This window comes from Heloderma suspectum, chromosome 12 (genome assembly GCF_057233095.1).
Source record: "Heloderma suspectum isolate Gila_16-S chromosome 12, 16-S_ref, whole genome shotgun sequence".
Classification (NCBI taxonomy): Eukaryota; Metazoa; Chordata; class Lepidosauria; order Squamata; family Helodermatidae; genus Heloderma; species Heloderma suspectum.
Window position 1 is genome coordinate 16,621,299 of NC_139469.1, and position 26,344 is coordinate 16,647,642.

Here is a 26,344-nt window from a genome sequence, read left to right on the forward strand (position 1 = left end):
TGAGTGCCATGAGGCCTGCTCTGCCCCTCCTAAGTTAGTTAGCTTGATGTCTCCAGGTGCAGTGGAGGATGCTGTCCCAACATGAGTGTTGGTGACAGATTCATCTGCCCGTCTGGTTGGCTTGTGTACATATAATGGGAAGGGGGCGCCATCTTGTTCTTGGTCTGAGGCAGCAAAATATCTTGGGCCAGCCCTGGCTGGATTTGACCCACAAGCCAAGAGGTTCCCCATCTGTGATTTAGACCTTGCAAGCCAGCTGCTTGATCTGAGCCCAGAAATAAAATTGGTAGCCAATGTAGTTGAGGCAACATTGGCTTGGGGGACTTGACCCCCCCCATCCCTGAGCAAATATAAGCGCCCCAGGAGGCAGAATATTTCCCGTGAAGTTTTACAGATCCTCCCTTGGGTCATACCATTGTGCCACTAGGCACACAAGGGAGGATGCTCACTTGAACAGTTCGTTGAAGCTCAGCCACCCATCTCTCTTGCCTTTCTCTGAAGATACCATCAGTTTGGTTTGCAGGAAGTGACACTTGTCTGCAAAGGAGTCCACTGTAGGTGCTAAAGCATCCGTGGTGACGATACACCTGGCTTTGGAAGCTTGCAGTCGGTACTGAATGTCTTTAGCTGTCAGCTGGGATATTCCAGGCATAACGATGATTCCTACAAGAGTAATTGTGTTACGTTTGAAGACAGAGATGCTCCCGTGCAAAACAGTGCTAGACAGTTACTGTTTAAACATTCCTTCCTGAACTGGGAAGCCGTTGGAGGGAACTGGCCCTTGAGCAGGTGGGAGGACTGGTCAGAGACTGGTGGGAAGACTGGTGGGAGGAAACTGGCCCTTGAGCAGGGGGAAAGACTGGTCAGAGACTGGTCAGAGACTGGTCAGAGACTGGTCAGGTCCTGCCAACTTTAAAGCAAATTTTATTGACCTGTCCTTATGCAAGCCATGGTCAGCAACCACCATTCTGGGATCCGGGGTAGAATGGCCAGAATTCTATCTCCCTTATGTAGGCTGCATTGGTCTGAAAGTATATTGGCCACTTTCCTGGACAGGATACCCAGCTCCTCAAAGCTCCATCTCACTTCACTGCCTCTTCCATTAATCCACCACAGCGCTGGGTTGGAAGCTCGCTTTCCATGCTAAAAAATAAATGCAACGAAAAGAACAACAGCAAAAATGGTTTGCTTTCTTCTTACAGTTGCTGCAGAGTAATGCTTATAGGCTTTATGTCTGGTGCAAGCAAATGTTTTCAGTGTGAATAAAGTGGAGTAATGCAAATACACAAGTGAAAAAAGCATGTTCTTTCACTTTCAGAAATAAATACCGCATTTTCCCTGCTCTAAAAGAACGTGCTGAAAATGCTGTTTAAAAAATGAAACTGGAGGGTCACAACATTGTCTAAAGAACTTGTATACAACCATGAGTAGGGATGATGAGCACATGATAAATTCCTCATGTTGAAAAGCCCTAAATCATGCTGTGTGCATTAGTGTGTGTGTGTGTGTGTATGCATGCACCACCCATTGCTGTTTAGAAGTCAATTTAAATTAAAACTTTGTGTATAGTTTAAACACCCACCTTTATTTCTGCCTTTCAAAAAGAAGTTGAGATGAGATATTTATTTAGAAACAGCCATCTGATCTATAAGGAAAGCAATTATACCTTTTCCATTTGTGACCATTTATCCAGTACGTCACTTGCAAAGTTAAAATACTCGGGTAGCTGCTGCTCTCCACGGCTTACAGCTTCATATTGTGCCAGTATGGGAGAGCTAAGGACACGGTGATGGCTGTGAAATGAGCGATGAGGCTGTCCAAGTATCCAGAAGGATTTGAGAATCTGTGATTTTGCTAAAGTTTTCATGGCAGAAGATTGAGATCTTGCCACAACGTTAGTCAAATTAGGCCTTTGGGAGTCTCAGTCTACAAGAAGAGCAAGGCAGAGAAGGCAATCATTATACTTACAAGGGAACCAAATAATAATAATAATAATAATAATAATAATAATAATAATAATAATAATAATTTATAAAGATATTTTGGAGTGTTCAAAACTCTATTATCTTGTTTTAACACTTACAACAACCCTTTAGGCTAGTTTGATTGCCCCCTGTTGGAGATCTGGGGTTGAGGTCAGGGATGAATTGGAACTCAAGGAGAAGGTAGCCCTCCACAGAGGATATGGGGCTAATGATATCACTGTACCATCATCCAGGCTAGTGCAATGTGCCGCAAGCACAAAACAAGATCAAGAAATATGTGTAGAGCCAATAACTTACATACACCATCCATCCACAGACTGCACATCAAGCCACAAAACCTATAATATGAACATACGTAGCACACTATCGAGGAATTAAGCATTTGTAAAATGGGTCAATTTTTCTAGCCTGTTTTCAGGAGACAGCCTAGAAAAATGTTTCAAATTTTCAGATGAAATACAGTAGTGAAATCTAATTTTCTGACTACTTCTGTTATTTTCTCTTGCCCTAATATAAGCAAATGGTTAAATACTGAGAACCCAAGGTAATACCTATGTAAGATGGGGGTCCCCTTTAAAATAACAGGGTGGGCTAACCCTACCCAGGTCTCCCTGAATTCCATCCCTGGTTGTAGATGAGAGACTTGCCTAAGGCAGTGAGATCCTGGCAGAAAGATTTTAACCAACCCTTCCCCTCCCTGTACATCAGCTTTCCCCAACCTGGCGCCCTCCAGATATTTTGGACTACAACTCCCATCAGCCCCAGCCAGCATGGCTAATGTTCTGGAATGCTGGGAGTTGTAGTCTACAACATCTGCATGGCACCAAGTTGGGGAAAGCTATCTTACAATGCATTCATCTGCCCGTCTGGTTGGCTTCTGCAAAGTAACCCCATTCCAAATTCCTCCCCCTAGAGCTGCAATTAAACATAATGGAGAAAATAAACAGGCACAAAAATTGATAGATCTCTCTCGCTCTCTCTCTCCCTCCCTCCCTCCCTCCTCTGACTAACTGACTCTTACATGACACCCGTTTCTGGAATTTACTCCATTGCCATCTTTCTGTAGCCAGCCTGCTGAATTACACTGTGGAACCCTGTAAAATCAAGGGATGGGGGAGAAATTAATTCAGTTCACATTTTAAAGCAGTTGGGATTTCTATTTTAATGTGAACGTACCTAATGTCACACTTTTGAACTGCTATGTGAACCAAAATGCAGTTATCCTTCACAATTTGCACTTCTCTGAATTTTGCATTGGGGTTCAGCAACAAAAATGTGTACAAAGACACATGCATCACAGAAAATAATGTTAAAATGCACTATATTAGGAGAGTTGTTTGCAAAAAATGGGAGGATTAGGCAAAATGTATGCAATAATACAAGCAGTAGGAGAAATGTGCACAAAAGTGCTTATGAAACGTCATGCAAACTTAAAAAACATTCTCAGAGTTTGGGATGATCTCAATTTAAGACTGGAGGGAAAAAGAGAGAAACAGAGAGAAACTGAAATTGACACATTCGGTCATCCCTAGTACAAACTGAACTATGGGATCTGAATTGTGTGGGAGTTGATGAGCGGATGGTTCTACCTTCCATCTGGGGAGAAGAATAGTTGAATTGGGTCTATCTAGGACTTACAATAAATGAAAAGGAAAAACAACAATTCACCAGATGGATGCAGGTCTAAAATGTACTTTTTCAATGCAGCATCAGTTTTGTTGTTCAAATGAGTTGGAGACTGATGTACAATGGTGCATGGTACTAACCTGTAAGAGGTGGTAATTAAGGAACTAGATCAATGACTGCTGGAGAAGACCTCTGGAAAAAGAGCTTCTTCACTGGTTCTGATGCCTTTCAGCCTATCTCTAGCTTCAAAAAATGCATGGCAGGGATCACTTGGAGATAATTGTTTCTGATGAGCATGCTCTGGCCCTGTTTTGTACTTTTCACAGTCAAGAGATAATAAGACAGTCCAAAGTATACACTGGGGCAAGTCGCTAAGTGCCAGCATCCTCTAATAATTGACCTAATTAGTTATTTGTAAAACATTACCTTCAGCACTTCACTTCTTTCCTTTCTACCCACATTTTAAGGAGAGAACTAGTGCTGTGTGCAAATGACCTCTTGAAATTCTCCACCTTACTTGTGGGCAGAGGAATTTGGGAGACAATTTCATCGAATTTTTCCAGGGGGAGGAGAAATTCTCAACAGTTTCTCTCAGTTAGGGCTCCCCATTGGCAGGGCTTGTAGCCCAGCTTCTTTCTTTTTTCCTAAGGTTTTGGGGTTTTTCGTGCTGCAGCATCATCAACTGTCTTGGCAGGCTGGTCCCCAGTTTACATCCACTGCAGCGCAAGTGGGGGCAGTGTGATGTCATTTGTTAGTATGTAGGTTTGGCCCAGGCACTTTTACGACATCAGAGTCTCTGTTATTGGATGCACTTACTGAGGCTGGTCAGGAGAAGTGACCCATGATCCATGTCTATAAATACTTGTTATTGGGGAATAAATACAGTTTTTTTTTTTAACCAGAATGGAATAGGGAACTGGATTGTTCCATTTTGCCTAATCAATGGATTACTACTTCTCTGTCTATACCTGTCACTTCTGTGGATCTTAGGCTGCGTCTGATTCAGCAAAAAACGTTTGTTTTGTCTAATGGACACCGCAATGTGTCTTTAATAAAGGTTTGTCTAATTTGGCTAGTTGCTGGTGGCTCAATGCAGCTAATGCTTCTTTTAAACATATCTTTTGGCAATGTCCAGGAGTTGCTTCTTTTGGGGAGATAGTTATTATATGGATACATTTTGTACTGGAACAGTTAAAAAAAATATTTTTTTTGCTGATGTACATGCTTTTTAAAGTTATCTACCTGCTTCTTGGAAATTAATGAATGTTCAGCATAAATGGATCCTCCATGCCCTTTTGACAGCCAAAAAATGATATTACAACGTTGAAAGGAAAAACACTCACCTGCTATAAATGCAATTGATTGAGGACCTTACAACACTTTCAATAGTTGAACAGGTGGTGTATAGACACCAGCTTTGAATGGATACTTATTTGGATATCTGATCTGCTTTTGTTGAAGCTGATGTGCTGTATTTTCATATATATGCATTTCATATGTTTTGCTATGGATACATACAAATCTATGTATGTATATTTAAAACACTGAGAAAATAAAAAAGAAACAAAAACATTTTAATGCAGTTCACATTTTCATTTTAATGTGAACTTATCCAATTTCACACTTTTGAACCACTATGCAGACCAAAACACCATTATCTTTCAAAATTTGCAGTTCTCTAAATTTTGCAGCAGAGTTTGGCAATCAAAAAATGAGTACAAATATAGGTACATTACAGGAAACAACGTTCAAAAATGCACCCTATAGGAAATCTCTCTCTCTCTCTCTCTCTCTCTCTCCTTCCCTCATGAAAGGAACCCAAAATTCACATTGCTGTCCCACACCACTCCACAGGATGCTTTAGTTCCTTCCTTTCAACAGAGAGGGGAATCTTTAACTCTGACCCTAAGAGAAACAGAATAAAAAGTCATGCCAGGATGTATGCTGGTCAACCATCTGCTCCTCACACCTTGCCTGGCTGCCCTCCTTGTACAACTTTGAGAGGCTTTCTTCAATGAATAATATACAATTCAATACAGCCACATCACCTACGAGAGAGAGGACAGACTTCATGAACACAGGATGAGCCATGAGCTCTCCAGTGGTGATGGGAGGGCAAAGTCTACTGCCAGAAAGAACCGAAGCTGTGCAGGAGGGAGAACAAGACAGGAGAGAGGATGGAGGCATGCAGCCAGGATGCTGAAAGGATTAAATAAAAGGTAGCAATGGGGTACTTGCTGAAGAGGGGATGAACAGGGCTATCTGGGCACTCAAGCTGTGCTGGAGAAAACGGCTTTCCTACCAGGGCTACTCCATTCAATTCTTTTCATATGTGAATGTCGCCAAGATTTGTCTTTTTCACTGGTGAGCATGGCAAAGTCCTTGCACTGCCAGGCAGGATTTAACCCCACGAGCAGACAAGCAGTCGCACTCCCTGAGGTTCTGCAGGCTGTGGTAGCTCAGAAAGAGCAAACGCCTTGGGAGAGAGCCCAAGCAACTGCTACCACAGAACTCTCCCCTGTGCTGGCTGGTGCTCAGTAGACTCCAGGGGCATCTGGCAGCACTCCAGCCTTCTGCTTTGCTCTGCTCCCCTTTTCTTGCTGCCTCCCATCACCTCAAGTATCTGTTAGGTGGGGTGCCATTCAGAAATGTATTCAATAAATAAATAGTCAACACACCTGGAACAGCAATGTGCTGTACAAAGATAAAATGATCAAGGCTCTACCCACATAGGCCCTGCCCATGTATGCACATTTGCATACATTTTGTATAGTCATTAGAAAGTGGCAATCGGTCATGGCTTTCACCATATATACAAGGTGCATTTACACCTGTAATCATGCATAAATGGGGCAATTGATGGCCGCCATTTTGTGCAAATGATGACTCACGTAAATAGCACAGCTTCCATTTTTATGCAAACTGGTGGCTCACAGGATGTGGGGACAGCACACGCCACTCACTGGGCACCCACAGACCATCTGGCAGTTCATGTGGCACATCCAACTGGGCTGGCCAGCTGGTGGAGAAGCATGTGAGGGTGGCTCCAGTGAATTCACTCCTCCCTACTCTCAGCTTTTCCTGGTCAGCAACCTTGGCTTCAAGCGAACAAACTAATTCCCTGAAGGCTCATTGTACTGAGCAAACACCCATGTCTTCTGTCCAGCAGACAGTCATACATGTGACACTCAGTGCAATAAACTGGATAGGTCCCATAGCCTTACCAGCTTTCAATCTTCATTGCTAGGTTTTTAATTATTTGCTTTGTTAACTTGGAAAAAACAAATTATTTACTAGCTGAAGGCAGGGAAGGGCTGATTGCCTTGGCCTCCTTGGTCTGTTGCTAAACTCGCACAGGTGCTTAGCTCGCATGTGTGCTTCACTTCTTTTTACCTTGACATTTTCTCACTGCAAGCCTGTCCTGCTTTTATAGCCCTGGCTAGCTTCCCCCAATTGCTGCTGCAGCCAATTAGATTAGAAGGCCTTGCTTAAAAACAAGGGTGTGTAGGGCTTAACTATTGGGCTGCAGTAGTAGGCTCTTGTGAGTGGGAAACTAGGTCTGTTGAGCTCACTGGAAATGGAGGTTTTTTTAATCATGGGAATGGACAGTAGATATTAGGTATGTGATTCAGGAGAGGATATCACCTGAGCTCTGCTGAGAATGGCTGAGTAACTATGTGCCTGGCTAGAAGTGTAAATGGGACTGCAGCCTTATATAGTTAGCTGGCCATGGAATGCTAGGAGCTGTAGGACCTTTTTCTCACCCTTAGAGAGCAATCCTATGGCTGCTAGACAGTGTCTAAACTGGCTCCGAGCTCATTTCCCAGAAACCATGCCCCCCACCCTCTCATAGGCGGCACAGTTCTTCCCTGACTCCACGCTTGTAACTGCAGTGTGGAGTGGGCAAAAAGGGGGCATTCCTGGTAGGGGTGTTAGAGAAATCCGCTACAGATTCAAATGAGGCCAGATTCTTTGGAATCCGGCCTCAGTAATCCACAGCAGATCGCGACCACTTACCTCTGCTCCAGGAGGACTGGAGGTGGAACAGCACTCAGCTGCTTCTTGCCAGCCAGAGCCGTTCGCCTCCTCCCTGTCCCTGCCAACTGCCATGTCTTTTCTTAAAAAAAAATTTAAAATGGCAATCGGGAGGATGTGCCCATAGACTTATATACAAAATAGAGCCGTGAATCTTGCATATAAGCCTATGGACACATAGACTTAGAAACAAGATTCATGACTCTATTTGCGTCTAAGTCTATGGGCACATCCTCCCGATGGCCTTTTTTTTTTTTAAAGAAAAGACATGGCAATCGGCAGGGACAAGGAGGAGGCGAATGGCTCTGACTGGCAGGAGGGAAGGCAAGCAGCCCACAAGCCGGTCTCCCCCCCCCCCGGAATCCTTGCAGAGGGGAGCTGCTCCGGAGGATTCCAGGGGGGAGAAATGGATTGCTTCTCCCCCCATGGGTTCCCCACCGGAACAGACGGTGGGGAATCCGTACACCCCTAATTCCTGGGGGCAGGGAAGGGAGGAGACAGCAGAAGTATCATTATGATGCTTCCTATGCGCCATCTGGCCTCCCCCCTCCTGCTCTGATGTCCCCAGCTAGACAGCCAAAATCAGCTGTGTAGTCAAAAATGTAGGGCAGCCGGGGTGCAGAGGAGAGGACCCCGTCTGTGCTCCGCCCACCCCTGCATCGGACAGTCGGCTGCCTCCGAGTTCGGAGGCAGCCAACTATCCTGATAAAATATCCCAATAGAATTGTGCCCTTAAAGTATCAGAAAGGGGACAATTGGAGGGCAGGTTTATTCAGAAATGAAACTTACTTATAACGTTTTGGAATGTACAAATTCAGGATACTGTTTAGTCATGTGTTTTATTAGTGGGAATATGACATGCATACAAATTGTAACGTATTACATGGTTGTTGTTTTTTTCCTTTTCTTAAGGCATTACATAGCTTTCATCCAGTACACATATCCTTCAACAGAGATACAAGTCAAAGAAAACAAGGACTATATGGACAAGCATTATCATTCAATTTATCTTTCCCAAATATGACAAAAACACCGCAGCTTTCAAAAAAAAGTATCTTCAAACATTTTTCTTCTTGTGTGCTTATATAATAAGTAAACATTTCATTGTGGCAACATCCCAAATCCTAAAAAAAACCTTAAAAAATCCTGAAATCCTAAAAAATCCTAAAATCCCCTAAACCCTAAAAAAAAAAAGGATAAGGGAGGTGCAGCACTACTTTTTCACAATGAGGCTATTGAGGCTTTGGCAACCATCAAATGGTTAATTACTAACTCCATCTTTTACACATGGTCTTTGAAGAGTGTTCTAAAAGGATCTATCAAAAGCTGATATCCTATTCTCTGCTCAAAATAAAACAGGACTAGATTCTAATAAGATTTGATCTTAAAGCAATATCCCAAAAGAAAAAGAAAACATGCATATAGTCTACATCTTGGGAATCACATCAACTTCTATCATGTTCTAAACCATAAACCTTAATTTTGCAAAATGTGCACTTTGAAAAATGCACAACTCTGAAAAATGCACAACTCTGAAAAAAGTTGTTCATTTTCACGCTTTATTCAATGGAAGAAAAGGAAAAAAAAAACAGGTTGCAAACAAGAAGGGGAGAGAGCTGAACCAAGCTTTGAAGTAGTTTTCAGAGAATTTCAGTGACCCTGAACATCCCTGGTTCTCCCATCCCAAGGTTTAAATTCAGCAAATAAAAAGGAAATCATAGGTGTTAGCATAAAAGGAAAAGGTAGGAATGATTTTACTTCAGGAAACACATATTAAACAAGGAGAGGGGAAAGTATTAGAACAGATGAATGTATCAGAGCAGATTTATGCATCTGGAGAAAAAAATAGGTAGCTATAATTGTTCCAAATAACTTTTCTTTTATAGTAGCCAAGATTTTGGAAGATGAGGATGGTAGATTTGTGTTTTGCAAGGGCAGGATATATAATATCAGAATGACCACTGGAAACATTTATGTATAAAATACTAGTAAAAAAATGTTTAAAAACTTGATTAAAAGGAAATTATAGAAATATATGTATTTATAGAAGGAGAAGCCCTATGGGTGGTGACTTGAATGGAATTTTAAATCTAAATTAGGTAGGGTAGCAAGGCAGTCTAATATTATACACATGTTGCCACAGATGTTTATAACAAATTAGAGGTTAGATCAAGGATTGATAGATGGAGATACCACCATCAAAATGAAAGAGATATACCTTCTTTTCCCCCTAAATGTGCATTCTACCTACATATACTAGGATCGTGGTGTTTTTTTTTGCTACAGCAAATATACTAAAGCATGTATTACATCTTTTAATATTTATTAATGCATATCGGCTCATTAATTTATTGTTGGGGATAAAGGTGTTAGGAGATTATCATTAACGTTGTAATTATGGTACATTTATTAATATTGCAGTCATTAGGGTTTTATTGTTGTATATATAAAAAAGAACAATGGAGGATTCCAGATGCATCGATTCTTTTTGCAAACAAGGTAATTCAACAGTCCAAAAATCAGGGAGAAATCCAGATGAGGAGAATTTTGGAAGCATCTTTAGGAGGGATGCACTGTTCTACTTGCTTGATTTCATGGATCTCTTACCTTGGGATACATAATAAATTAGGGAAGCGGGCAAAAGGGGAAATTATCTATCGCAGGATATAACTGGGAGCGTTTTCCTCTGCAAATATTCAGCTGAATCTAGGCTTTCCCCCATTCTCGGTTCCTTAGTACATTCCTTTGAATTTTTCCAGAAGCCAACGTCTTTGGCAGCTCTTGGACAAACTCAACCTGTGTTGGGAAAGCAAAAAGAATTTCTCTCACGTTTTTGCAGCCTTGTGTCAGTTCAGTCACACGACTTTAGCTGACATCAGCTTATTTTCTTAACATTAGCGGTATTGTCAGGTTAATGATTTCTTGCAGCCAACAAAGAAATCGAGTCATTTTTCTGGAAACATCTGCTACACACTAGTCTAAGAAGTAGGACTGTACATTTGCTTTAAGATCAGGGTTGGGGAGCATATTCTGGGTAGTAGGGTGAATGACCCCCACCCCACCTCCATGAGCTGGATGACTTCAGGGGATATGGATGTGCCTTTGATGTTGGGGGTTTGGCTGCACCTCCTGACATCATCCAGTCCACTGCACACGGGCTTTTCTCAGCCACTTTGCCCATACTGCATCCTCCCCAATAGCGAAGGTGTATCGCATGTGAAGATGCTTCAGCTTTTACGTACACAAGACTGAATACACTGTACTCGAGAGCCGACTTAAAAGAATCCCAAAACTCTTTTGCAAAATCATGTATGCACCTGTGGAGATGGCACTATTGAAACAGCAGCTCATGTATTATTATTTTGTTCTTTTTACAGAGTTTTGAAGAGAGACGTGATTACTCCACTACTGTTAACTATTCCAGGGTGATCAGTTAATGTTTCTCTGTTTTTTCTCCTTGCAGATTAAGACAAGCTGGTGACAGCAAAGACGGCGAAACTTTTAGCGAGTGCTGTTAAGATCAGATCATTATTTTATCTGAGTCTTCATTTCACACAGTCCTTTTGATAGATTGGCAGGTTAATTCTTTTATGTGACAAGGATTGCGTATTAATTTTGGCTCCTGTCTTTCATGTACATTTTTAGAATCCAACCTGGGTAAGTTTAGCCTGCAGTAATCTTGCTTCTATTCTTTGTTGTTGTTGTTCAGTCATTCAGTCGTGTCTGACTCTTCGTGACCCCATGGACCATAGCACGCCAGGCCTTCCTGTCCTGCACTCTCTCCCGGAGCGTGCTCAAGTCCATATTCATTGCATCAGTGATGCTAACTAGCCATCTCATCCTCTGCCGTCCCCTTCTCCTTTTGCCCTCAGTCTTTCCCAGCATCAGGGTCTTTTCCAGAGAGTTTTCTCTTCGCATTAGGTGGCCAAAATATTTGAGCTTCAGTTTCAGTATCTGTCCAGAATGAGCTTCTGTTCTTAGTACATTATATTTAAATGCAAAGGCCTGAGGGTGTTGCAAATAAAGGAAACTGAGGCTGCTGCTGTTGGGGGTGCTTTGCTGCTTTGTCCACGCCATGTTGCCCCCGATGGCGGAAACAAGGCATTGGTGAAGCTGCCCCAACTGAGGCTGCAGATGCAGTTCTCCAGCTGCAGCTGCCTTGACTGGGGCCACTTCGTTGCTTTGATGGCAACATGTCCCCCCAAATGGGGAAGGCACAGCACAGGCAAAGCCACCCCAATGCAGCTGGAGACGCTTTGCTGCTTTGACTGGGCTGGAGGTTCCCAAACATGCTTTAGACAAAACACGAATCCAAGGCAAAATGCCCCATCTTGGTGATATAAGGAAAGCTTTGGATTTGAAGTGATTTGAATCCAAAGTGGTCTGAGTTCAGGACATAGAAAATAGTCTAGAATATCCCCAGGCATTGAGGGCTATTATCAGGGAAATACTCTCTCGACCAGCATCATCAGCTGGCCTAGCCTTGGGGCACATATTTCATCAGTCCAATAGGACATGAGCCACAACTTTGACGCTTTGTACTTATATACTGCAGTGTTCCAGTGAATACTAAGATACTTGCCTTTCTAGGATACTTGTACGGAGCAGTAGCTTTCTTCACGTGATCCTGCAGGTCCCTGGTTAATTTTTCTGGATCTTGTGATAAAAAGGCAGGAGACAAGACAACAAAAGCTTTCACCACCTAAAAGACACCAATTATATGCATTAATGACTTGGAGAAAAAGTAGGCTTCCACATAACTGGGTTCTTGGGGTAGAATCCAAGTAAAGTCCTATTTAGCATAGACCCATTGAAATGAATGGGACTTCAGTGACTAGTCCCATTCATTTCAATGGGTCTACTCTAAATAGGACTTGACTTGGATTCTACCCCAAGAACCCAGTCATGACTAACTTAAGTCCCATTCATTTCAATGGGTCGACTCTAAATAGGACTTTACTTGGATTCTACCCTTGGAATATTGGTATACTATTTTTTTCTATCAACCAAGACAAGTAGGACCAGCAGCAAAATGTTACAGTGTGGGGAGCTCCTTTCCAGGGTTCCAGAAGCCAACCCCTTCACAGTGGAGCTGTGCCAAAAGTTTTCAGTTGTGCAACGGCTTGCACGACCACCTGCACAATGGCTCGCATGACCACCTGCACAACGGCTTGCACGACCATCTCCGCGATGGCTTGCACAAGGGGTTGTGCAATCAGTTGTGCAAACTTAACTTTAGCTGGATTCCCCCCGGCGCATCGTTCAGAACCCTAGTTTCTGTTCGCAGAACGTCATTTGTGCTAGTGGAACGATGCCATGGGATACAGTGCAATATGTGCCGTATGTGATATTTCAAGAAGGATTTCTCTTTTCCAAGCAAGTTCAATGCATGTGGTGCACCTCTAATGGGATTTGGGGAATGACTAGATCACTAGGATTACCTCTCCTCTGATGGGATCTGGGCTGCTGACAACAGCACATTCTACTACCGCTGGGTGTTCGATCAAGGTGTTCTCCACTTCGAAGGGGCCAATGCGGTATCTAGGAGAGAGCGTGGTCATTCCCCTGCCTTTGCAGCTGAAGGCCAAGCAAAGGAAGAACGAAGCAAAAACCCTGAACTCAGCCTACCCAGCTGAATTAATGATGTCATCCGACCTTCCGACAAACCAAATGTAGCCATCTTCATCTTTGGTCCCTCTGTCTCCAGTGATATAAAAATCCCCACGCTCACTGGCTGCTGTTTTCTCAGGGTTATCCTGGAGAGAGACAAACATTATCCACAATGCTGAACTGATGCTTGCAGATCCATCCCTTTGCAAAATGCTTCAAGATAAAATAGCAAGGCATTTTTAGTTTTAGTTTCAAATAGTGCTTGCTTTGGGTTGTTTTTTTTGCGGGGGGGGGGGCATCAGGGAAGATGGCCTCTCTTTGCCCTGCCCATCTGAGTGGGAACACCTCCTCCTCTCTTTTGTATCTGCTGCTCATTTGCTTGTACCCTCCCCACCTCCCGCAATCCATACCACCACGCAAAGGAAGAAGGCAAGAACAGGGGAAGACACAGCTTCCCCTCATTTTTCCTGATTCGCTTGCTCAGAGGCTAGGGGAGGCAGCAAGAGCAAGGCAGAGGATGAATAGAGCCAGAAGGCTTTGGAGTTGGCAGTGAACCCCCTGTAGGAGTGTGGGCCATAGCAAGTGCCAGACAATGACCACCTCTGGCACCGCCCCTGTTTCAAAAGAGCATGGCTTGAGCACTGGGATTGAATGAGGATTTAATCTTAGGGTTCCATGTTCAGACTTAATATGCCATCTGCTATGATTTTGTAGCAGAAATCCAAACCTTGAGCAAAATCCACATGAAGTCTAAAATGTGAGCAAAATCTAGCTAATGTAATGTCACCAGCTCTCCTGCAAAGTGAAGCAATGGGTAACCATTTGAACCATGCCTTCTGAACTGCATCCAATAATAATTCTTACTATGTACTTTGAGAACAGACAAAATGGCCGCTTTGGTTTGATTCGGATAGCAATGTCCCCTTCTTCCCCTGGAGGCTGAATATTGCCTTCATCATCTACAATCTGTAGAAACAAAGAACCACAAGAAAAGTGACATATATTGTTGTGACTGGTCAATGCTGATTTAAAATTCCCATGTGCATCATCAAAATCAATGTTAAACTTTGGAGGCTGGCTCAGTTCTCAGCGGTTCCCATTAAGTTCTTGGAAGAAGAACAAACAATACATATGCTTGTTCTGAGAGTTCTGTTACAGTTTGAGATCATACCAAGATATGGAAACCAGAGTGAGAATATATAGATGGAGAAATGGGGTGACCCAGGTGAGGGTTGGCTCAGTAGCTTTGATTCAGATAGCAATGTCCACTTCAAGGTTCCTCCACTGAGTTCTCTGAATCATATGAAGAAATGGAAACCAGAGTGAGAATATATAGATGGGGAAATGGGGTGGCCCAGGTGAGGGTTGTCTCAGTACTTAATGGTTCCCCCATTGAATTCTATGGAATAAAGAAATAATAAGTCTGTCCTCAGAGTTCCATTACATTTCTGGGTCGTAGCAAGAAATGGAAACCAGAGTGAGAATATTTAGACAGAGGAAAGGGGGTAGGCTCAGTTCAAACAGGTTTCTATTGAGTTGTGTAGAAGAAAGGAAATGGATGCTCAACTGCATATATGCTCTTGGGGGATTTCTGATATACAGGCCTGCCTTCCATACACCAGGCATGGACAGACATCAAGCTTGTTGGATTCGTTTTTGTTTTTTTAACTAGAAGAAACCCAAGATCTACCAACCAGAGCAAAGTGCAAGAGACCTATATGCAGAATGAAAGAACGTGGGGCCCCTCAGCACACGCTGAGCCCAGCGATTTGTTTTCAGTTGCAGAACCGGACTGAACTTAGGGATGTACGAAAGTCACTTACCTTTCCGCGGATTATGTTGATGGTGGGGGGAGAGGCGTTCCGTCCCTCCCCCCGGAATCCTCGACGGGGGGGGAGGCGTTCCGTTCCTCCCCCCTGGAATCCTCCGGGGCCTCCATGGCCAGCTGTGCTCCTCGGCAGCTCCGCGGAACAGCTGGCCAGGCCCAGGCCAGAGCCGTCCACAGCCGGATTTCCGGCCACGGAGGGCTCTGGGTAAAAAAAACAAAAACCGCGTACACAAATGGCGGCAGCTATGGCCGCCGCCATTTGTGTTCATTATTTTTGGCCGTCTTAGTCTACATAAATATTTACGTAGGCTAAAACGGCGAATCAAAAAGGGACGCAAATAGCGCCCGCTACGCTATTTGCGTTCCCCTTTATTTTCGCTGTCATAGTCTATGTAAATATTTACGTAGACTAAGATGGCCAAAAATAAGGAACGCAAATGGCGGTGGCTGTAGCCTCCGCCATTTGTGTACGCAGTTTTTTGTTTTTTTTACCCAGCCATGATAGGCTTTTACAAGATATCATGTCTTGTAAAAAACAAAACAAAAACAAAAATGACAAGACTGCAAATGGCGGCAGTGGTGGCAGCCGGTCGGAAGACCAGCTGCCGCCACCGCTGCCTGGAACATCCGCCCCAGGTAAGTCTCGTCCCGGGGGGGATCCGCAGGGAGGCAGGGGGGGTGGCAGGCCGTTCTGCCACGGAGTTCGGGGGGCCGAATGCACTGGCATTCGGCCTCACCGAGATCCGTGGCGGAATTCTCTGACATCCCTAACTGAACTCACAGTCCTTTCACACAAAAGTCCACTTCCAGTTAGCCCAGGCTTTTGTCATTTCAGCAGCCTAATTTATGTGGTGGTGGCGGCAGGGTGGGGGAGGGAACATTTCATTGCTGCTTTTCTCACAAGAAAATAAAGGGGGTTAGAAACCCTTGTTGTCTACTGCAAACAACTCATTGATTTACCAGTAGATCCTGAACTACCTTCTGCCTTCCCTGCCATACACAACTTCCCCATTGCAATAATGGGCATTTCACTAGAAATAGATAACTTCGAGGAATTGCAAGTGTTCCCACAACATTTCTGCTGATCTTCAGAGTGAAACCAATGTGATAAATGTACATTTGCCCTTGTACCTGGACATCATACGGTGGAGATGGCTTTCCCATTGAGCCTGGTTTAATTTTCATTCCTTTTACATTAATACATATTGCTACCTGTAAGAGAGAGAAAGAGCAATGCAACTTAATGAGGTTTGGCTGGTCACACTGGTCTAGTCTAGGAATCAGTTGGTAAAACCCAACGTAAGGTCTACTTAGAATAGGCCCATTGAAATGAGTGGGACTTCAGATGGTCATGACTAACTTAAACCCTATTCATTTCAATGGGTCTACTCCAAGTAGGAATTGCATTGGATTTTACCCATTATTTATTTATTCAACATTTAGACATAGCCCCTTCACCCACTGGCTTCTCGAGGCGATCTACAAAATCCAGCTAAAAGCTGCAATAACAACAGAGTAAAACTAATACAATCATAACAGTACAATGAAAACAGCAGTTGGAACATTTATCAGCATAAAATCGGAAGGAGACACTAAAAACCATTAAAAGCTTGGTAAGTCTACTTATATATTGCTACGTGCAAGCCAGGAAACCACCAATGATCAGCGCCGGTGGTCAGGGGAATGGGTGTGTGGCCAATTGGGGAATCCTAGATAGGGATGTACGAAAGTCACTTACCTTTTCGCAGATTGTGTTCATGATGGGGGTGAGGCGCTCCGTCCCTCCCCCCGGAATCCTCGACGGAGGGGAGGCGATCTGGTCCTCCCCCCCAGAATCCTGTCTGGCCGGCTCTGCTCCACGGCGGCTCCGCAGAGCAGCTTGCCAGCCAGGGCCGCCCACAGCCGGATTTCCGGCCACGGACTGGCTGGTGCAGACGCAAATGGCAGCCGCCATAGTGGCCACCATTTGCGTCCAGCCAGGCAGCCTTCATAGGCTACGTAAGAATTTACGTAGCCTATCACGGCTACCCCCCCCAAAACGGCGTATGCAAATGGCGGCAGCTATGGCGGCTGCCATTTGCGTTGCCTATTTTTCGCCGTTCTAGCCTATGTAAATATTTACGTAGGCAATTACGGTGAAAAAAAAGGGAACCGCAAATAGTGTAGTGGGCGCTATTTGCGTTTCTTTTTTTTTCTCCGTAAAAGCCTACGTAAATATTTATGTAGGATAAAACGGTGGAAAAAAAAGAAAGAACGCAAATAGCACCCACTATGCTATTTGCAGTTCCCTTTTTTTTTGGCCGTAATTGCCTACGTAAATATTTACGTAGGCTAGAATGGTGAAAAATAGGGAACGCAAATGGCGGCTGCCGTAGCCGCTGCCATTTGCGTACGCCATTTTTTTTTTTTTGGAGGGGGGTTAGCCATGATAGGTTATGTAAATTCTTACGTAGCCTATCACGGCTGCAAAGACGCCAATGGTGGCCACAGCAGCCTGGACGTGGCCGACCAGGAGACCAGCCGCCACCACCGGAACCGCCGCTGCCGAATCTGCTGCTGCCACCCCACCTAAGTGCCGTCCCAGGTGATTCTGCGGGGGGGGGCAGGAGGCCGTTCCGCCACGGATTCTGGGGATCTGTGGCAGAATTCTCTGCCATCCCTAATCCTGGAGGGCCAGCTGAAATGAGACCCTAGGGGGCCTAAGTTTGACACCCCTGATACAGAGAACTAAGAGTGTTAGCATATTGTATGGACAGTAATACGGGATTCTGAAATTACCATCTGTTGAAGGGAAGTTTCCTATTTTGTTTTAAATAAAATTGTTTAAATGTTACATGTTTGTGTCGGTTTCAATCCCTCATCCCAGTTCATGACATAGTTGAAGTGTGGTATGCCCTCGCCATGCTCCGAACTTTGTACCAGTTCTGGAACCCCTGTAAGTAGTCTTGGTATTCTATCGATCGAGTCATAAGCATTTCAGTATGAAAATTCACAAATGGAACACCAAAGAGGAGCAAGGAGTTCAAGATAATGGCTGGCAACACAGGCCAGGATCAAGGGTTGGCCAGGCACCAGTTCGGGCCCACTGCTGAACCAGCAGTTGGTGCTCATTGGGGCTTAGAAGGTGAGACAAACAAATGGGCAGTGGGAATAGAAAGACAACTAGGGCCTTTTTGGTGGTGACCCCCCCACTCCATTGTAGAATCCCCCCCCCCCCGTGAAGTCTGCCTGGCACCAATATTGTCATCTTTTCAGCACCAGGTTAAGACTATCCTCTATTCCCAGGCATTGGAGGACAAAGGATGGGCTTCTTAATTTAGTTGTATTACTGAGCCATGGTAATTTATTATTAACTGTTTTTTTATTTTTAAAATAGTTTTAAAGTTTTGTATGTTTTAGTTTTTGTTGTAAGATGTCTTGAGTCTTGGAAGAGAGAGGCGGACCCCAACGAGGAACAACTGCAAGGTGGAAGGAGAGGGAATCTGCTGCTTGCTGCGACCTCTGCTTCTGCCTCTGGGACTCCTGATCCACCACATCGCTGTGAGTGCTGCCTCTTTGCAGGATTAAGGCCCTGACTCAGCAGCTTCTTCCAGGACTCCCACCCCCTCCCAGCCCAATTGTGTCATCTTCCTGGGCTGGGGGCATAAAAGCTAGGCTCCTGCGGGGGCGGGACGGCCACCAGAGGGATGGCCACCGAAGGGGTGACACCGAAGGGGTTCGCCCTTTTGGAGGAGCCGCTTCGGGGGAACACGAGAGTGAAGGCCTGCCCCTTGTCAACGGAGGGGTGGGGGTGTGTTGGGAGGGATGTGCTTCATAAAAAGAAGGGGAGATGAAGGGACCCAGGGAGTGGCCATCACAATTATACAGGGCAGAGGGAGATATGGTGGGGGGAGACAGTTGGGTGTTCAGGGGAGCGGGGACCATAACAGGGTCCTGGTTGTCCCCAAGCGGTCCCCCAATGCAAATAACCTGGATAGCCTTGGCAGCAGTCCCCCTGGGTTGAAAATACTGTTGGTGAATGCCAGGTTGGTGAATGGCAAGACAGCAGCCATCCAGGACTTGATCCGGGATGAGCATGCCGACCTGGCATGTATTACAGAGACCTGGTTGGATGAAGCTGGGGGTGTTAATCTATCTCAGCTTTGTTCCCCAGGGTTTTCTGTAGAACAGCAGGCTGGACCTGGGGGGGGGGTTGCAGTGGTCTATCATGATACTGTCCCCCTCACCAGGTGCCCTGGCCCACAGTCTACTGGGTTTGAGTGGGTGCTCGAGACAGAATAGGGATTCTGTTGGTGTACCGCCCACCCCGCTGCTCAACAGTCTCCCTTCCTGAGCTAGCCGGGGTGATCTCGGTGGCGGTGATGGAGTCCCCTCGGCTTGTTCTGCTGGGAGACTTCAACATCCATGCTGAGGCTGCCCTGTCGGGAGTGGCTCAGGACCTCATGTCCTCCATGATGACCATGGATCTGTCCCAAGTGGTTTCTGGACCCACGCATATCGCAGGTCACACTCTAGACCTAGTTTTCTATGCTGGGAAGGATGACAGTGATCTGGGCGTGGAGGAACTTCCTGTTGTTCCATTGTCATGGACAGATCACTACCTGGTGGGGTTAAGACTCACTGGAACTCAGTGCTTCTGCAGAGGTGGGGGACCGATTAAGCTGGTCTGCCCCAGGAGGCTGATGGATCCAGATGGTTTCCTGACGGCTCTCGAGGATTTTCCTGCTGCCTCGGCAGGCGATTCTGTCGAAGCCCCTGGCTGATCTCTGGAATGGGAAATGGCCAGGGCGGTGGACGCAATCGCTCCCGAGTGTCCCCTCTCACGGAGTGGAGCTGCACCAGCACCCTGGTTCTCTAGGGAAGTGGCAGCGACGAAGTGAATGAGACGGAGGCTAGAGCGATGCTGGCGGAAAACTCGGAACGAGTCCGATCGACCACGGGCTAGAGCTTATCTGAAAGCCTGCTCCGTGGCAGTGAGGGCAGCAAAGACGTCTTTCTGTTCTGCCACCATTGCATCTGCAGGGAGCCGGCCAGCGGAGCTATTTCGAGTGGCCAGGGGCCTCCTACATCCTGGCCCATGTGATGAAAATTCTGTCCACTCGACAGCCCGCTGTGAACAATTTGCCCAGCGCTTTGCTGATAAAATTGCTCGGATCCGTTCTGACGTGGATGCTGTAGTTGATGCAGATCCTGTGGATGTCACTTCGGCTCCTGCTTGTTCAGTGTTGATGGATTCTTTTCCATTTGTGCAGCCTGAGGATGTGGACAGGATCCTTGGAGTGGTGAGAGCCACGACATGTATGCCGGATCTTTGCCCCTCTTGGCTTATTAAAGAGGCCAGAGGAGGACTGGCTGAGTGGATAATGGGAGTGGTTAATGCCTCTTTGGAACAAGGTATTGTTCCTTTATGCTTAAAAGAGGCGGTTGTGAGACCTCTGTTGAAGAAGCCTTCCCTGAATTCCACCATACTAGATAATTATCGTCCGGTCTCTAACATACCATTTTTGGGCAAGGTATTAGAGTGTGGTGACCTCCCGGCTCCAGGGGTTCCAGGATGAAACAGATTTTCTTGATCCATTTCAATCTGGTTTCAGGCCTGGGTATGGGATGGAGACAGCTTTGGTCGCCTTGGTGGATGACCTACGCCGGGAACTGGACAGGGGGAGTGTGTCCCTGTTAGTTCTGCTGCACCTCTCAGTGGCATTCGATACCATTGACCATGGTATTCTTCTGGGATGCCTCACTGGGATGGGATTTGGGGGTACTGTTTTACAGTGGCTCCATTCCTTCCTAGCGGGGCGAACTCAGAAGGTGGTGTTGGGGGATGCCTGTTCGACTCCGTGGCCATTAGCTTGCGGAGTCCCTCAGGGTTCCGTTCTGTCCCTCATGCTATTTAACATCTACATGAAACCGCTGGGAGAGGTTGTCCGGAGTTTTGGAGTTCGGTGCCACCAATATGCTGATGACACCCAGCTCTACTCCTCCTTTCCACCAGATTCCAAAGAAGCTGTTTCTGTCCTTAACCAGTGTTTGGTATCAGTAATGGACTGGATGAGGGAGAACAAATTGAAACTTAATCCAGACAAGACAGAAGTGCTCCTGGTCAGTCAAAAGGCAGATCAGGGAATAGGGATTTAGCCTGTGTTGGATGGGGTTACACTCCCCCTGAATACTCCGGTTCACAGTTTGGGGGTGCTCCTGGATTCAGCCCTAAGCCTGGATGCTCAGGTTTCAGCAGTGGCCATGACTGCTTTTGCACAGTTAAAACTAGTGCACCAACTGCACCTGTTCCTGGAGATGTCTGATCTGGCCACAGTGACACCTGCCTTAGTTACATCCCTTTTGGATTACTGCAACATGCTCTAGGTGGGGATGCCTAAGAAGAATGTTCGGAAACTGCAGTTGGTTCAAACAGCTGCGGCCAGACTGTTGACTGGGGCTGGTTACGGGGAGCATACAACTCCCTTGTTAAAACAGCTTCACTGGCTTCCAGTCTGTTTCCAGGTTAGGGATGTCAGAGAATTCCGCGACGGATCCCCTGAAATCCATCGTGGAACAAAGCCCCTGCCCCCACAACCCACGAAAAGCGCACAGGACGAAGTCCACGCTGCCCCCAACCTACAAAAGGTGTGTGAAACGGAGCACTTACCTGCTCCCGTCCACGCTGCTTTGTAAATGGCGGCCATCCTGCAGCTGCCATTTGCTTCCTCCTCTTCATAGCCGTGATAGGCTACGTAAATACTTATGTAGCCTATCACGGCTAACACAGGGACACCATTTGCATCCCTGCAGAGGCCGTGATAGGCTACGTAAGTATTTATGTAGCTTATCACGGCGAGGGGGGGGGGAATCCAGCGTACGCAAATGGCGGCAGCTACCGCCATTTGCATATGCTGGGATTTTCCCCCCTGCCATGATAGGTGTCAGGGTGGACACTGAGCCCATAGAATCCCAGAGTAGTTCTGATTCTGAGGAAGAGCAGTCGCTCCTGGGAGAGGAGCGCGCTCCTCTTTCCCAGGACCAACAGCTGACAGATATTCCTCCCACTAGCATTCCTAGTTTAGTTAGCAGTCCAGGGAGTGACCAAGCACAGATAGCAGACTTGGTGGATGCGCGATGCAGACGCAGAGAGCGGCGCCAGATGGAGGGCGCGGAAAGGAGGCGAAGTGCCAGGTTGGCGCACAAACAACGGCTGCGCCCAGAGGCTCCAAGGGAAAAGGGGAGGGACTCTCCCTAGTCCTTAAGTTCAGGGGTCTGCCAGTAATTCCCTTTCAAACGGGGACCAACTGTTCCAACTTAGGGCATAGGTACTGTGCTGCTCAGATCTAGTTGCAATCGGTATAGTTGTTAAGTTGTAAAAGAAGAATAAAGCTTTGAAAGGAATTCCTTTGTCTGTGTCTGGACTTGGCTACTGGTTTAGACAGAGAGAGATCTCCAAGGAGCCCTTGACAATAGGCTACGTAAATATTTATGTAGCCTATCATGGCTCAATACAGGGACACAAATGGCAGCGGCTACGACAGCTGCTATTTGCGTCCCTGCAGGGCTGCCCAGCTGCCGGATGTCTGGCTGCAGGTGGCCGGAGCCGGCTGGCGGCTCCGCGGCTTGGCCGCAGAGCGGAGCCGGCCAGGCAGGATTCCGGGGGGGGGGGACCAGATCGCCTCCCCCACCCCATCAAGGATTCCGGGGGGAGGGACGGAGCGCCTCCCCCCACCTCGGATTGCCCGGTGCGGAGCCAGGTAAGTGTTTCGTACATCCCTATTCCAGGCACAATTCAAAGTGCTGGCTATGATCTATAAAGCCCTAAATGGCTCCGGTCCTGGTTATTTGAAAGACTGTATCCTCCCTTATGAACCTGCCTGTGTTCTGAGATCTTCTGGGGAGGCCCTTCTCTCAGTCCCACCACTGTCACTGGCATCTTTGGTGAGAACCCAGGAGAGGCCTTCTCGGTGGCTGCCCCACAGCTGTGGAACAACCTTCCCAGGGAGGCTAGGATGGCTCCCTCCTTGATGTGTTTCCGGAGGCAGACTAAAACATTCTTATTCCAGCAGGCCTTTGGGACATAGTTGGAACCTGGGCATAAGCTGCTAAAATGCTGTTTTAAAATGCTGTTTTACTGTTTTAATATAAATTTAATTTTACTGCTGTTTAATTTATATTTTAACCTTGTATATTTTCATATATTTTAAATGTATATGTTTTAATTTTTGTAAGCTGCCTTGTGTCCCAGGACTGGGAAAAAGGTGGGGTATAATAGTAACAACAACAACAACAACAACAATGATAATAATAATTCTTTCTGAGAAAGGTGTCTAAGAAATAATAATAATAAATATAAATATTATTATTAATAATAGCAATAATAAAGATGGCAAGAAGGACATGTGCCCACTTTAGGGGCGGGCACTGAGAGAATGTTGTCCAAGAATTTCCCAGAACTTGCAACCAGCCTCCGTGTGGACTGAACATCACCTTTGCCTGATTTTCACCAGCAGATTGTCTAAAAATTAGGAATACTGCAAGCTGCCTTATACTGACTACTGATCCATCTAGCCCAGTATTGTTGACGTGGCTGTCTAGGGTTTCAAGGGAGGATTCTTTCCCAGCCTGAGACCTTAAACATGCAAAGCATGTGTGCGACTGCTGAGCTACGGCACTTGAAACATAAATTCAAAGGAATATTCCCTTAAGATCTACCAAGCTACTCTGTTCATGTGCAGCTTGTGTGAGTGCTGCCTGACACAATCATGCAAAAACATAGAGGGACGTACTGTTTCGGTTTGTCCAAATCCTTCGTGGATTTCCAGCCCTGTTTGAGTCTTCCATTGCTCAAACACTTCAGGGTTGAGCAGCTCCCCTCCAGTCATGCAGTGCTGCAGACTCATGAATTTGTAGCTAGGTAAGAAATTACATCAATTACAATCCCACCAATGGGAGCTGCAACAAAATGTTGCAGCGCAGAGTGCCCCTGTTCATTGTTCCAGTCAATCAGCCACGCATCTCCTCCATAATACTCCATTTCGTTCCTTTGTCCACCCACTTTCCCACCCTCTCCCTCCCAGCGGCTAGACCTCTACAAGAATAGTCTTTCCCCTGCAGATATGCACACCTAACATGTGGGCCTTGGGGATGGGGCTAGGCTGTGTGACCCTGGGATGGGGCAGAGACTTGGACCCATTGTCCTGTTCTACATGTGATGCTCCTTCCTGCATATAAGATGCCGTATTTATTTTCCCAGGCACTTGGACATCGGTTATCACCCAACTTTTGTGGGCTGTTTTTGTGGTGTTCATTCTAGTGGGGGTGGGGGGGGAGAGTTGTTTATATTGTGGATGACCCTTTTGGTATTGAATCATTTTTAGATTATGCTTGTATGGTGTTTATTTTTATTTTTCTTATTGTGCTGGTTATAGCTTATATTTTAGTTTTTTCTGCCATATTATTGATGGATTTCGACCCAGGGTTGACCCAGTTGCTTCACTCCAACTGCTGGATGCTGTTTTACTCTACAATCAAAGCTGACTTGACCACGTGGCAAGGTAAAGCACACTGCTTCTGGTGACGGTAGGAACTGATGTTTGCGGGGGGCGGGGGGGTGAGGGAAGGGGTGCCATTTGGTTCTCCAACTCAAGTCGCCAAATATCTTTAGCTGGCACTGTCTATAGTAACATGTCCTGTCTTTCTTTCTTTCTTTCTTTCTTTCTTTCTTTCGTAAAAGTATTTCTAATGTCTTTTTAAAGGTGTCCTTTTATTGATTGATTGATTGATTGATTGCATTTATATCCTGCCTGCTTTCCTCTTGTAAGGAACCCAAGGTGGCTTACATGATCCTTGTCCTCTCCATTTCGTCCTCACAACAACAACCCCATGAGGTAGGTTTGGGCTGAGAGTCTGTGACTGGCCCAAAGTCACCCAGTGAGCTTCCATGGCCGAGTGGGGACTAGAACCCAGCTCCCCATCCAGTACTCTCACCACTACACCACACTGGCTCTAGAGAAACATAAATCGCCCTACAGAATGTTAACAGCTCAAAATATTAAACTAAGCAGCCGAAGCGTGTGAAATGGCCATCTGTGTGAGGGAGGCTTCCTGGAGACATCTAGTTAGCCACTGCGGGTTTTGGAGGGCCCTTGGGCAAGACAACTCAACGGGCCCCTCCCTCAGTGAGTCTACCTTCTCGTTGCCATTGTCACCAGCTGCTCTTGCTTCTTATCCTTTTTCTCATCGTTGCTACCACTTCCTTGCTTGCCAGGCAGAGAGCCAGTGAGCAAGGAGGCCATGGCAAGGAGGCTGTGACACCGCCGTTGTCTGGGCCAGAGCGAGAGGCAAGCGAACAAGCACGTTTCAAAGGTTATGCGGAGGAGCAAGTCCAGGGGGCTGTTGTCAGTGGGCCCATGCAGGGGTATGAGCCCTTGGCAGGTGCCTGACCATGCCTCCCTTGATGTCAGGCCTGGCTTACTTGACTGGTGGAGAGCCAGTGAGCAAATAGGCAGCGGCATCTCCTGCTTCGCCTTCTCACCACCACCATTCTCTGGGGCAGGTTGAAGAAGCAGGTTGCACCAGTGAAGAAGAGGAGCAAGCCCAGAGGGCTCTTGTCAGTGGGCCCCCGCTGTGGTGTGGGCCCCCAGCAGGTGCCCAACTGTGCCTACTCTTGATATTGGCCCTGCTGTCTCTGATAAATGGGGACAGCTAGAGCAGAGATTTCTAGGAAACGTTCACTGCCCATCGATTCCTGCATCAGCTTGTCTTATATTCACATGTCTAGTTACACAGGGAAATGTACCTGGTGAGATCATGTTGAACCAACATACGGTATCCAGTAGGAGCTGTGCAGAAAATGCTGATTGGGTAACTTGCAAGAGTCTACATGGAAGAAATGAAGGTACAATCATCTTAGCAATCTCAAGATATGGCTTTGGAACATGGTACTTATCTGCCCACCTGCCTACCTAATGCAGTTCAAATTAAGACCATAGACATTTACCGCAACTCAGTGGAATGCATTTTACAGACCTTTTCATTTATTAACCAATCACCACGGGCAACCGAGGAAAACTGTAAAATTATAGGGATTGATCTACACGGGGTGTTGCCAACAGGCAATGGTTCTCTTTAGGATTTATAACATCAAGAACACACTAATGGGTGTAGGCTAACAATTTATTAAGCAGAAGCAAAATTACAAAGCAGAAGTTTAAGGCAGAACCTTGCGATATAACAGTTGCAGTGAGCAACCATAGAGCAAAAAAAAAGAGCAAGG

At 46.0% G+C, this 26,344-nt stretch overlaps 2 protein-coding genes and 1 pseudogene across 5 annotated transcripts in view; 1 reads left to right on the top strand and 2 right to left on the bottom strand.

Moving 5' to 3' along the window:
- LOC146336611 (acyl-coenzyme A synthetase ACSM4, mitochondrial-like) overlaps nucleotides 1-3,082 on the bottom strand; it is a 28,644-nt gene extending 25,562 nt beyond the window's left edge. The window contains exons 1-4 of the mRNA XM_084818564.1: nucleotides 3,007-3,082; nucleotides 1,667-1,926; nucleotides 933-1,143; nucleotides 450-663 (exon numbers count right to left, since the gene is read on the bottom strand). Coding sequence (XP_084674690.1) covers nucleotides 450-663; nucleotides 933-1,143; nucleotides 1,667-1,867 — 626 coding nt within the window. The 5' untranslated portion in view covers nucleotides 1,868-1,926; nucleotides 3,007-3,082. The remainder of the gene's footprint in view (nucleotides 1-449; nucleotides 664-932; nucleotides 1,144-1,666; nucleotides 1,927-3,006) is intronic.
- Nucleotides 3,083-8,468: 5,386 nt separating this feature from the next.
- The window catches only part of LOC146336612 (acyl-coenzyme A synthetase ACSM5, mitochondrial-like), a 33,284-nt gene continuing 15,408 nt past the window's right edge, over nucleotides 8,469-26,344 (bottom strand). For 2 of the 4 annotated variants that reach the window (XM_084818566.1, XM_084818565.1), the window contains exons 7-14: nucleotides 25,868-25,947; nucleotides 23,856-23,979; nucleotides 16,216-16,296; nucleotides 14,121-14,222; nucleotides 13,275-13,402; nucleotides 13,088-13,187; nucleotides 12,229-12,348; nucleotides 8,469-10,442 (exon numbers count right to left, since the gene is read on the bottom strand). In XM_084818566.1, coding sequence (XP_084674692.1) covers nucleotides 10,353-10,442; nucleotides 12,229-12,348; nucleotides 13,088-13,187; nucleotides 13,275-13,402; nucleotides 14,121-14,222; nucleotides 16,216-16,296; nucleotides 23,856-23,979; nucleotides 25,868-25,947 — 825 coding nt within the window. In that variant the 3' untranslated portion in view covers nucleotides 8,469-10,352. Of the gene's footprint in view, nucleotides 10,443-12,228; nucleotides 12,349-13,087; nucleotides 13,403-14,120; nucleotides 14,223-16,215; nucleotides 16,297-23,855; nucleotides 23,980-25,867; nucleotides 25,948-26,344 lie in introns of those variants that run through there. The other 2 variants (XR_014785547.1, XM_084818567.1) reach the window with 2 other exon arrangements.
- LOC146336613 (uncharacterized) lies at nucleotides 18,889-21,464 on the top strand (annotated as a pseudogene).